Source organism: Clupea harengus, chromosome 22 (genome assembly GCF_900700415.2).
Source record: "Clupea harengus chromosome 22, Ch_v2.0.2, whole genome shotgun sequence".
In the NCBI taxonomy this organism is placed as follows: Eukaryota; Metazoa; Chordata; class Actinopteri; order Clupeiformes; family Clupeidae; genus Clupea; species Clupea harengus.
The window spans coordinates 6,052,688-6,063,884 of NC_045173.1; the positions used below are offsets into that span (position 1 = coordinate 6,052,688).

Here is an 11,197-nt window from a genome sequence, read left to right on the forward strand (position 1 = left end):
AAATAAATGAACATCTATTGGTACACATTGGTTTTTAAGACTGAGACTGGGATCCAGGACAGATGCACTACCATGTGATTCAAAAAGCATTTGAGCCTGACTACATTTCACATTGAACGCAGACTTGCACTCACAAGTCACCTGGGCACTCTAATGCGGTTAGCAGGAACATGGCTGGATTGCTGAACTGAACTACCACACACACACACACACACACATAAGTGCCTGGCCACGCAAGGCTAGGCTAGGCTAGGCTAAGCTAAGCTACGCCTTGCCGCCCTGAGTACCCTGACCGTGGCGCTCAGGCTTGACTCTGGACTAGGAGCTCTGTGGGCGGGCTGACATTTCCCAAGGTCATGGCTCGACCACATTTCCGCCAGGCTTTGTCTGAGACAGACAACCCCCCTGGCTCCTGACACAAACACACACACACACTCTCACACACACACACACACACACACACACACACACACACACACACACACACACACACACACACACACACACACACACACACACACACACAGATCGTTAGCATTTCTCAGACACTCCAAAAACATAGAGGGTGTGCTGGTGCTGACACATTCACAACTGACTTTCATATTGTTTGATGAATAGAAAAATCACAGACTTTATGACAAACACAAACTTAAAGCTCCAGCTGGTTCACTGTGGCCACTGTAACATGGAATGCTGTAGAAAGGGTTGACTGTTGAAAGTGCAACGATGAGTGGTGGAACTGCTCGTGTGTGCATGTCCAATGGGGTTCTATTGAACTGGCTCTTGAGAGCAACTGCTCCACAACATTGTACCTGATTTCTACGGCGTTAACATCATTGCCAAAGCCTGCCTACAGAGGAGAGGGGCTGTTCTGTGTAGAGATGGCATGCCTGGCATGCTGGTTAGTGGCAGTGTTCTGCCAAGAGTAACCCTGCAGGCCACAACCATACACATCTGACCCAGTCTGAGAGGTCAAAGGGAAACGGTTTATTTAGTCGTTATTTTAATAGAGGAATAGAAATGATGGAAATGAAAAATACAATAGAGGAATAGAAATGAAAAATACAAATGGCTGATTGTGTTCTATGATATACATGTATACACACACACACACACACACACACACACACACACACACTTCAATCCTATACTTTTCTCACTGTATAAATCTCCTTAAACTACACCAGAGTAGAAACACACTACAAACCCACATTTGAAGCACAGCAATGCAATTTCAGCACTGGCCTAAGGCTATCACTACGGTCACATGACCGCCTATATGTCAACACTGTCTTCTTATACAGCTATATAGCTGTAGAATGGTGAAAAGAGTTCTCTACTACGCAATGATCCTTGTTTGTTGAGCTCTGGATGTTCTGAATGACTTGTAATTTGACTAACCAGGCCAGCATATTGGCACTAATTTCAGCTTTCAGTCCTCCATCATTGGACACAATGAGCATGGCCAGAGGGGGAGGATGAGGAGTAGCACGGCTCCTTTGGTAGGTCAGCAGCCACATGACTTGCGTGAGGTTGCCTACCAACACACTGCAGTTATTCTGTGACTTAGTCAGGCATAAAAATCAGCACAGCTGACCCCAGGGTCACAACGAGGGCACTGGAGAGGAGAGGCGGGCAGGGAGAGAGAGAGGAAGGGAGGGAGGGAGGGAGGGAGGGGAGAGAGGGGAGAGAGGGTTGGCTGGCTGGCTGCTTCAGCAGAGTGCTCGAGAGAGGAGCCAGGCCATTAGTCGATTAAGCCGGGGCGGGGCCATCAATATTCCCCTGATGCCGCTGGAGAAGAGACAGCCACTCCAGTGGCAGCAGCCACAGAGACGGGCAGAAATGCAGCTCAACTGCAGCTCAACCCCAGCGCTATACAACAAGACTTCCCCAGCACACTATTACACTATTACAGTACGCTTACCACATAACATTCACAGATGACATGGCAACCTGGGGAGGACAGACGGATTCCAGTTTTTGATCATTACAAAATAAGCAGAAATAACTGCACCTAAGAAGGCGTTCTCCCACCCTCCCTAGCGGACCCGCCTGAGCCCCCTGAGCTGGTGTGGACAGAGCTGGACACCGGCCGCTGGGGGGCTTGCATGGCCGCTGTGAGCGAGGCAGCCATGGCCCCGCAGGCAGATAAGGAGTGGTGGTGGTAATTAAGTGTCCGGCTGGGCCCTGCCGGAGGTTGCCATGGCCGCGGGCGATGCTAATGAGCCAGCCTGCCGGTCATTGAGCGCCTTATTAGCGGTGCGGACGGCAATATGGTGAGATGCAGCGCTCGGGCCACTCGGTGAGCTCTGGCGTCACTGTTGACTAACGGAGCGCCAGAGGGGGGAGGTAATTCCGTTAATTGGGACACTCTCAGGATCGCCCTGCCTGTCCGACTGATGTCTATGGAGGGAGGGCGAGAGGAGGGAACTATAGGGTTCACCCAGCAACTAAAATGGATATGGATACGCACTTTACATTATTCATCATATATAAATCACAAAGGCCTACCATACTAACAGCAATATCTTTGAAGTCTTGGCTAAAATGAGATTCTTCCTCCCCCTTGTTTCCATGGGCTTTACAATTACATTTTCCCTCGCAATCTCCTTAAACTCCAAGTCATATTTATCTGCAATCCACAGGAGCATCAATCCCAAGCTTTTAAACTCCCTGGCACCATCTCACAGAACAGACAGAGGCCTTGGACGGGCCATATTTCTCCCACAGCGAGACTACCCTCTCAGCGTGGCCCTTTGCTATATATAATGGCTGGAGATGTCGTGGTGAAGTGTACTACATATTACCATCTGTGTATTTTGGGCTTGGCCTCGGCAGACTGTGGGCACTTTGGGCAGCGAGCCAGAGGTGAAACAGGAAGGAGAAGTGTTCTTGGAAGAGAATGAGACGGCTTCGGCCCCCAGACCTCTGAAATTCCTCCCCGCAGATGGAGCGACCTTTTTCTGCTCTCGCGTTTATTTTTCCCCTTCCATTTTTAGACAAACGAAAAAGAAAAAAAAACAGGACCAAGAACCCTCATAATCTCAGATGTGTCATCAAAGAGCACTGCGACTACGGCATGTGAGACACATGGTTTCCATATTCTGTGATGAGAAGTCTGCTTCTGGCTGCTGAATGCATACCCCAACACCACCAACAGAAACCTCCATAGAAACAAATTCATGTAGAATGCATAGGCTATATATATACACTATATTGAGAAAACACTGCATATATAGGCCATTTCTGTCATGCAGTGTTTTTTCAATCAAATAAGACAACACAAATACCACACGATAAAAAAACCTCGTCATCATCACTGTCTCAAGAGCCTCTTCTAAGGGGTAGTGTTATAACACCAGTGGCTCACAGCAAGACAACAGGAAGCCGATGTAAGTCTATCTGGAGGCATGTAGAGCAGAGGGACAGGATGCTGAGGTAGGTTACAGTGGGTGCTATGACGCTAATGCCACCACGCGTTCACACCAGTGCTGCCCACTCAGCCAGACATGGTACATGGTGTGCCACAATCCAAAGGCACCAGGGGAGCTTTTTCTTTCTCTCCCTCTCCCTCTCTCTCTTTCTCTTTCTCCCTCCCTCCCTCCCTCTCGCTCACTCACTCACTCACTCACTCAGATTCTCTCACATTGCCTCTCATGCGCTCTTTCTCTCTCTCCGCTCCCCTCCTCTCTCTCCAGCAACTGTAAATCACACTCGTCCCACTAGCGCAGCCCAAGATGCAGCCAAGCTTGACTACCCAGCCACCCGGAGAGAGAAAGACAGGCAGAGACAGGGGGAGATAGAAAGAATGGGGTGGGTGGGGGGGCTGTTGCTTAGTGTGAGAGGAGGGACAAAAAAGATGGCTTTTTTTATAGCAGTATTGGTGTGACAGCAGCTTGGCCGGAGAGCCCGCGGCAGTGCCTGCTTGGATTCGAGCCTGTCAGTCAAGACAGGGACACTAATCAGGATTGGTCCCGGTTTCTTCCCGAGGAACAGAAGGAGGGTGGGGGGCAGCTTGCAGCCATTAAAAAAAAGGTTGGTGGGGGAGAGAGAATTGTAAGCCCCGCAGGGGAGGCTGCCCTCATTTACATGCAGGGCCATGAGAGGCCAAGAGCTGATTCCTTTTCCAATCTCCATGTTAAACGCTGGCCAGGGTGGCCCACGCTCAGCCAGCTATTGTTCAGCCACGCTGCTCTGTGTCACCGCGATACCCATCTCAGCTTTCAAAAAGTAAAAGAAAAGACAACAGCACCAGATAATGATGACCTTCTCTACGCACACGACTACAAAGAGACCGTCATTTGGTACAGTGGTGTTCTGTTGGTGGGACTTTTCCGTGGCATCCATCATATTTTTTTTGGTGTCAGCCAGTCAATCATTTTATCACAATTACCTAAGGTTTGTCTCATTCAGAGGCATTCCCGCGGGATTTCACTGTTCGCTGGGAGAGAAATGATTACTATGACAACCATCTCTGTGACATAGTGGGTGGGTGGGGGCAGTTGGGAGCAGTCAGACATTTTGTGATGACCTCATCTTAGGTTTTTGAGGGGTCACCAAGGCCTGCCCCTCACAGTGCAGTTCTGAGTTAAGGCGGCAAGAGCCCACTCACTGAACCGAAAAGTCCACGTCAAAATGACTTACGAGGGCGAGGAGAGGCAGGCAGGCAGGGGAGGGTGGGCTGACTGCAGCGGACCCCTACAACACAACAGTCTGGTCTGCATGCCAAATGGGGCTATTAAACGTTTAAAAAAAAAAAAAAAAAAGGATTTGCACTAATCTAAAAAACCGTATTGAGGAAGTGCAAATACATCTGCCACTGACCAAATCCTGGACTGAGCAGGACTACGGACACGACAACCTGAACCAACATGGTCCCTCTATAAGCAGTCTCTTCCAAAACACAACGATAGAGACACTTAAATCACCAAGCTGAAAAACAACATATCAACATTCAAACAGTAACACATATCATGTCTTTGCACTGACCACTGAATACATTAACAACCAAACAGGTCCTACAGTTGTGTCTACCAAAAGATTACAGTGCATCCCTACAGCGCAAGGCCATAAGCACTGAAAACATGACAACATGTTCATCAGCGAAGTGAGGGGCCAGTGAAGAGTCCCCAACCTCCCCCAAAACATCAGCCCCCTGCACCATTGACAATGGCTTTTACAGAGATGATTTCATGAATATAACAACTTGCCCTTTACAGAGCAGCCAAACCCTTCTCTCCCTCTGCTTATACATCAGTTCCCCTGAAAGCTGTCAATACCTTAGCATGCCACTACTATATATAAATGCCTTTGCCCTGGCACTTTAATATCTCTCAATATAAACACAAGATATTCTGCTAGTTGAACTCATTGGTGAAATTAAGCCCAGACTAGAGAGATCTCAGAATAGCTAGGTGGTCTGGCAATCCAAGGCATCTTCATTGATCTGCACAAGGGAGGGAGCTAGGATGTGTGTGCAGTAATGAGTACATCCATAAAGATAAGAGGCTCTTAGAAATGGTGCCCAATTTGGCACTCTGCAGTAAATTCATGCACATATCCAGGTCCATAGAAAATCCAAAAGTGCACTGTTACTCAAGAGCTGTTATCTCATATGAACTCCGGACAATGTCAAGAGAGTCAGATCCAGACATTGTCCGGAGTTGCCCTTTCACACATATAGCACACAACTGGAGATTGTCCGCGTCCGACACGTTCTCACCTACTGGAAATATTTTGTGTGGTTTATTATAACTTCACAGGAGAGAGACAAACTCTTGCTTCTGGTTCATGGTTACCAGGTTACGAAACTAAACAAGTAGACTAGACAATACTAGTAGCAACTACTACCTACGTAGCTAACAAACTACGTTTTTCTTGAATTGCATTGAAATTACATCTGAATTCGTCAGAAAGGGTTGCTGTTAAGTTCAGCTAGCTAGTTCAGGGTGCTTTTGGCATGTATCGAAGTTTAAGCTAAACTCTTGGTTCTTGTCCCTGTAATCACCAGCTGTCATTGAAAATAAATGGAAGCCGTTCAGTTTGTCTCTCTCCTGTGTTGTCCATGTGGCGAGAGGTGTGAACACACCCACTCGCTCGCTGTGAATTCTCCGGACAATAACCTGCTGTATTCACACTTCAATCGGACATTACACAGACTTTGTACTAGGGAGCTGGCATAGCAAAGTCTGTTTAATGTCCGGTCTAACGGATTCGGACATTTGCACTTGCACTCTCATTCTTACAGCTCCTCCGGGTAACGTCTTGATAAGTTCAGGGTTCTAGTCCATGTCTGAAAACAGCTACGAACAACTGCCCCAAAGACTCCATTCTCCACAGTGAAGTAAGTGGGACTGCTTCAAGTCTCTCTTCAGTCATTTCCATCTTTCCTTTGAAGTCTGTGGGGCAGGCGCGCACGCACGCGCGCGCGCGCGGGCGGGCGGGCGGGCACGCACGCACGCACACACACACACACACACACACACACACACACACACACACACACACACACACACACACACACACACACACACACACACACACACACACAGGAGAGAAAGCTGGCTAATAAATCACACCCGTGTTTAGTGAGGCCCGTCTGGCTCTGGCACAGCCCGATGGCTCCAGCTCTCTCAGACTTCGCAGCTCAGTCCCCCTATGTGCGCCGTTGCCATTGCATCCGCGGGCGTGTGAAAGGCCTGTCCTGGAGGGGCTGGATGCACTTGTGTGGTACAACAACAGAGAAAGCGCCTCAAGCTCTTGAGCTGCTGCTAACCCCCGCCGCTCCCCCCATCCTACTGCACTCCACCAGTCTCCCCAGCTGAACCAGCGAGCTGTTCCTTGTGAACGACTGCCAGCAGAATGCCTGCTACTCCTGCGAGAGGGTTATTACTCAGTGTAGGGGCTCGGCTGTAGCCAAAGGGCTGCTCTCCGTGCTGTAGATCTCCATGTTGTGACTTGTCAACATGCGGAAAATCGTTACTGCGCCCAGGCACTATTCCACATGGGAATTGACTGAGATGGTCTGGTTGAAGGGGCTGTGTTTAGATTTCTTTTTGGAGATTTTTTCCCCCCTTTCCTCGACTCTAGGTGTGCATCCACTGGCAATCAGTAATTCCCCGTCAGCTTTTTAAACTGATAAAAATCTCAGGAATATTATAGGCATGTTGGTTTCTCAGTGATGAGAACGAATAAGTTATAATGCACCGCCACTCAAGATACTGCAATCGAAGTAAAGATGGATCAATGGAAAGATACAAAAAATTAATTATAAATATGTGTAAATACATATTAGGAAAACCTTATTTGACCCTCAAATATGCAAACAGTTTCAGCGAGCACTGGCTTTTGAGAGGTCAACCTTTTTGTTAGATTATCTTTTTGTAATTACTGCCAGCAGTGAAGCCATGCTATCAGCATGAGACTGGATATCATAAGACCACCCACTCTGCATAACAGCTCCAACTCTGGTACCAGATTTTTTTTAATTCACCTCCACTTGTAATAATATGTGTTAATGAAACAAAACTGAGACATGTTTCAGTTCTTCCATCATGTTATGAGTATGCTAAAGCTAAAAAGAAGTAGTCTTTTACTTCCAAAACAGACAACTTTGTGTTGTTAACGTAACAGTACTAACATCTGACATCTCACAGTTGTCTCACACTTGAGATGTAGATGCTGTTTCTACACTATAGCTCCCATGGTGGATTTCATATACAAGTACAAGGTTGAGCATCGTTACTCGCTTGACCTCCGACGGGCAGACACCGTGTAGGAGCCTGATCAGGCCGGTTGGGGCATGGGGGGGTCCTGTTGGGAAGAGGTTAGCTTTTTGGCACTTATTTCCAACAAAATGGGATGCCAAGGGCGAAATGGAAACCTCCCCTCATTTTCCTTTCCCCTTAATCCAATGTTTTCAAGCCCCGGCCCAGCCAAGGTCATTATAATCATAGTGGAGTGGAAGGATGCCAGTGACCTACCATTACGGTAAGGTACTGAGAGAGAAAGGGAGAGAGGGAGGGAAAGAGAAAGAGAGAGCTTCACCACTCAGCCCCACTGGTGTTTAGAGGTGGGGGTGTGGGGGGTGGGGGCAGATGCAGTATCCATATACAGCTTGAAAATTCATCCCTCCATTTCAAATGCAGATAACCTCGCATCCGTCTGAAAGAAAATGTCTTCCCTCCCAGAGGAGGACATTTTAGCTGATGGCAAAGGTCAGAGCTTAACCTTCACTGTAATAAAAGACTCTGTGGTTCCTCAAAATGGCGACTGTCCACAAAAACAAAGAATGCGATGGGTGGGGAGTTGGTGGGGCAGGGGGCTGGAGAAAAATGTGGCAAGACCCTAACCTCGAATCACCTTTGAGGATGAGAGAAAAAGCTACACAAAGACCTTCACAATATTGAGCTTCCAATTCAACCACTTCCTGAACACCTGTGAGGCCAGTTGAATCTCTCTGTCTAAACTTTTACTGCAGCACAGGACTGGGATTTCTTCCTGAAGGACAGAACGATTTTAAAAGGATATATATACCATTGACTATTTCCTTTTATGAATGAAGCTGCATTTTTTTCATTTCTTTCCCCAAATAGTTCAACTGGAAACATATTACCAAATGAACTAGTCTGGAAATATCCATTTCCATGTCCCTGTACTGGGCTATAGAGCATAAAACAAGTAAACAGGGCAGATTCTGTTGTCACACAACTGTCAAACTGCTGGCACAACAGCTGCCAGGGTTCTGTGACTTGTTTCATTCAACAGAAAATAATGTTGTGCAGGCCTAGATGTCATGTCATCCCATGTCACATGTTTTTAGATGACAGGATATGTTACAAGCTAATTTAAAATGCCAGCAAAAAGACGTGGATAGTTCTGATTGGCCATAGTATCTATTTTGTCTACAAGCTCAATACCAATGAGCCAATTACCAATTTAGCTATTTGGTGTTCTGTTGAAATACACTACGGTCACTTCTCTGAACTGCCAAACAGCCTAAAGTGCATGTCGCTTATCAGCCATCCTACAGATGTCCTGCAGCAGGGAAAGCATTTGGGAAGTGTAGCGCAGGTGTAATGCCACACTTCCACAAGCCCTGCTCTAGAGACCAAACACAAGGCAGACACAAGCTTTTCAGAACAGAATCCAGACAAAAGGTCACTTTCGAGCCTGGTTCACTTGTAGAGGCTAAGCTCGGACCTCAGCATAATTATGAAGACCTCAAGGCTAGACCAAACTTAATGCCAGTGTTTTACAGTAGGACTATGATAATAAGGTTTCCCCCAAAACCCCTGGTTATGGCTCATAACTCAAAAACAGTCAGTAGAGTTCCATCATCCAAAAAAAATCCTAATTATACATGGACAAAACGCTATTTATTAGCTACACCTAGGAAACCGCCACTTGCACCATATTCTTAACGTCAATTTTATATTTTAGGTAATTCCTCTGGTCAATTTCCTCCCGTTGACGAGTCCACCGTAGGGATCCTCTAGTGGTCAACATGAGGAATTGCGCCTTCTCATTGCTGAACTGATAAAAGCACAATCTTCATCCTAGCTACACCGGGTCAATTGAACACAAATGGTGATTTCTGGTTCCACTGAGTGTAGTTTCAAGCGAAGGGAGCCGTGAGGTGTGTGTCGCACTTCATATTCGCTACAAGGAGAAGTACAATTTGCCTCTGTGCCTGTGTTATTGATCGTAGTCTGTCTGCAATGAATGGCTGCAAAGGGAAGGAAAAACCATGAACTTCAGGTGACCGACCATGGCTTTGACACAGGCCGCCTGCAGACATGAACCCCACTGAACTGGGAGGGGTGGAAGAAAATACCTCAGCTTAAAAAAATCTTTAGACTCGCAAATATCTCGACATAAGAAGGAAACCATTGCGCGAACCAATCAAGCAGTTCTTTAACACAACACGGTAGAAAGTTGTGCGAATGCGTTTAATAAAGAATTAAGTTGACGAGCTAATAGCGCTGTAGCTAGCGAGGCAGGGGCATGGAAGCCCGAGTCTGCCTTGTCTGATCCGCCTGACCCTTCATTTTATTGCGGCCAGAATCTCAGAACCTCCCCTTTCTCTTTCGCGAACGAGAGACTCCGTCAGACGGACAGATACACTAAAACGCTCCGCTATAAAGGCGTATAGAGCCAGTACACAAGCAAACTGACCGCAACCTTTTGGCGGAACGGGACCTTTATCGATTATCTACTATTAAAGCCACCGCTACTGCACTCGCTGACTAGCCTCTCATCGCCAACATGGCTGCCTAGCACAGACCTAAAAAAGGAGAAATAACCTACGCCGTGCCTTTGTCTGCTTCACCTCTTTAACCCTAAACTACTGCGCAAAACACACGGAGAACCGTCAAAATCGCACGAATCAAGAAATCGACTTACGTGAAGGCAGGCGCTTAGGTTGCTCCTGCTTCCTCCTTGGCATTTTCCCCCGTTTTATCACATTCTCCTTCTTGTTTAGGGGTAAGAAGAAAAAAGGTCTTTTTCCATTGAAATTTTTGCGAGAGAGCCTGGTGGCAGGGACTTATCGTGCACCTGGCTGTCCTCCGTTTTAAAGTATTGTTGGGAATAGGGAACGGTGGAGGAGGTGCTGTTGTTGCCGTGTCTTGACTATGGCTGCTCTCTGTGTAAGTGTGTGTCTCTGAGCCCCTAACTAACACTAATGCAGGGATCAAAGGGCAGCAACAGCAGAGCACACACACACACTCCCTCTCCCTCTCTCGCGCGCTCTCTCTCTCTCCCTCTGTCTCACACATACACACACTCACACATAGAGCTCGCCCGCTAGCTATACAGCTAGCGCCGGAGAGAAGGGCAAGCTGCCCCTATGGTTCTAAGGTATATCCTAACAAATGAAAATAAAATGCAATTTGAAAATGCACTGTACACCTGACACCTTACTGTTAAAAACATACAGATGCATATTTTTTACTATGATAGTCAAAAACAAATCATAATGCACACATTTAATGAATTTGACAAGTAGCTATTAAAACATTAACAGTACCCTACTAGTTTACTTTCTTTGCTTGAGAACTTTGCAGGTTGCAAAAGAAACGTTAAAATAATTAAATATGCACATTTGCTTATTGTTTAGTCTGTGAACATCTGTGGGTGGTTGTAACCTAATATAAAACATTTGAATAATTTCTACTTAAATAATACATAATGTTAA

The 11,197-nt window shown here is 46.8% G+C and overlaps 1 protein-coding gene across 4 annotated transcripts in view; it reads right to left on the minus strand.

Moving 5' to 3' along the window:
• The window catches only part of znf827 (zinc finger protein 827), a 48,173-nt gene extending 37,376 nt beyond the window's left edge, over positions 1–10,797 (minus strand). For 2 of the 4 annotated variants that reach the window (XM_031559243.2, XM_031559241.2), the window contains exon 1: positions 10,405–10,797. In XM_031559243.2, coding sequence (XP_031415103.1) covers positions 10,405–10,447 — 43 coding nt within the window. In that variant the 5' untranslated portion in view covers positions 10,448–10,797. The remainder of the gene's footprint in view (positions 1–10,404) is intronic. The other 2 variants (XM_031559242.2, XM_031559244.2) reach the window with 2 other exon arrangements.
• Between the last annotated feature and the right edge of the window lie 400 nt (positions 10,798–11,197).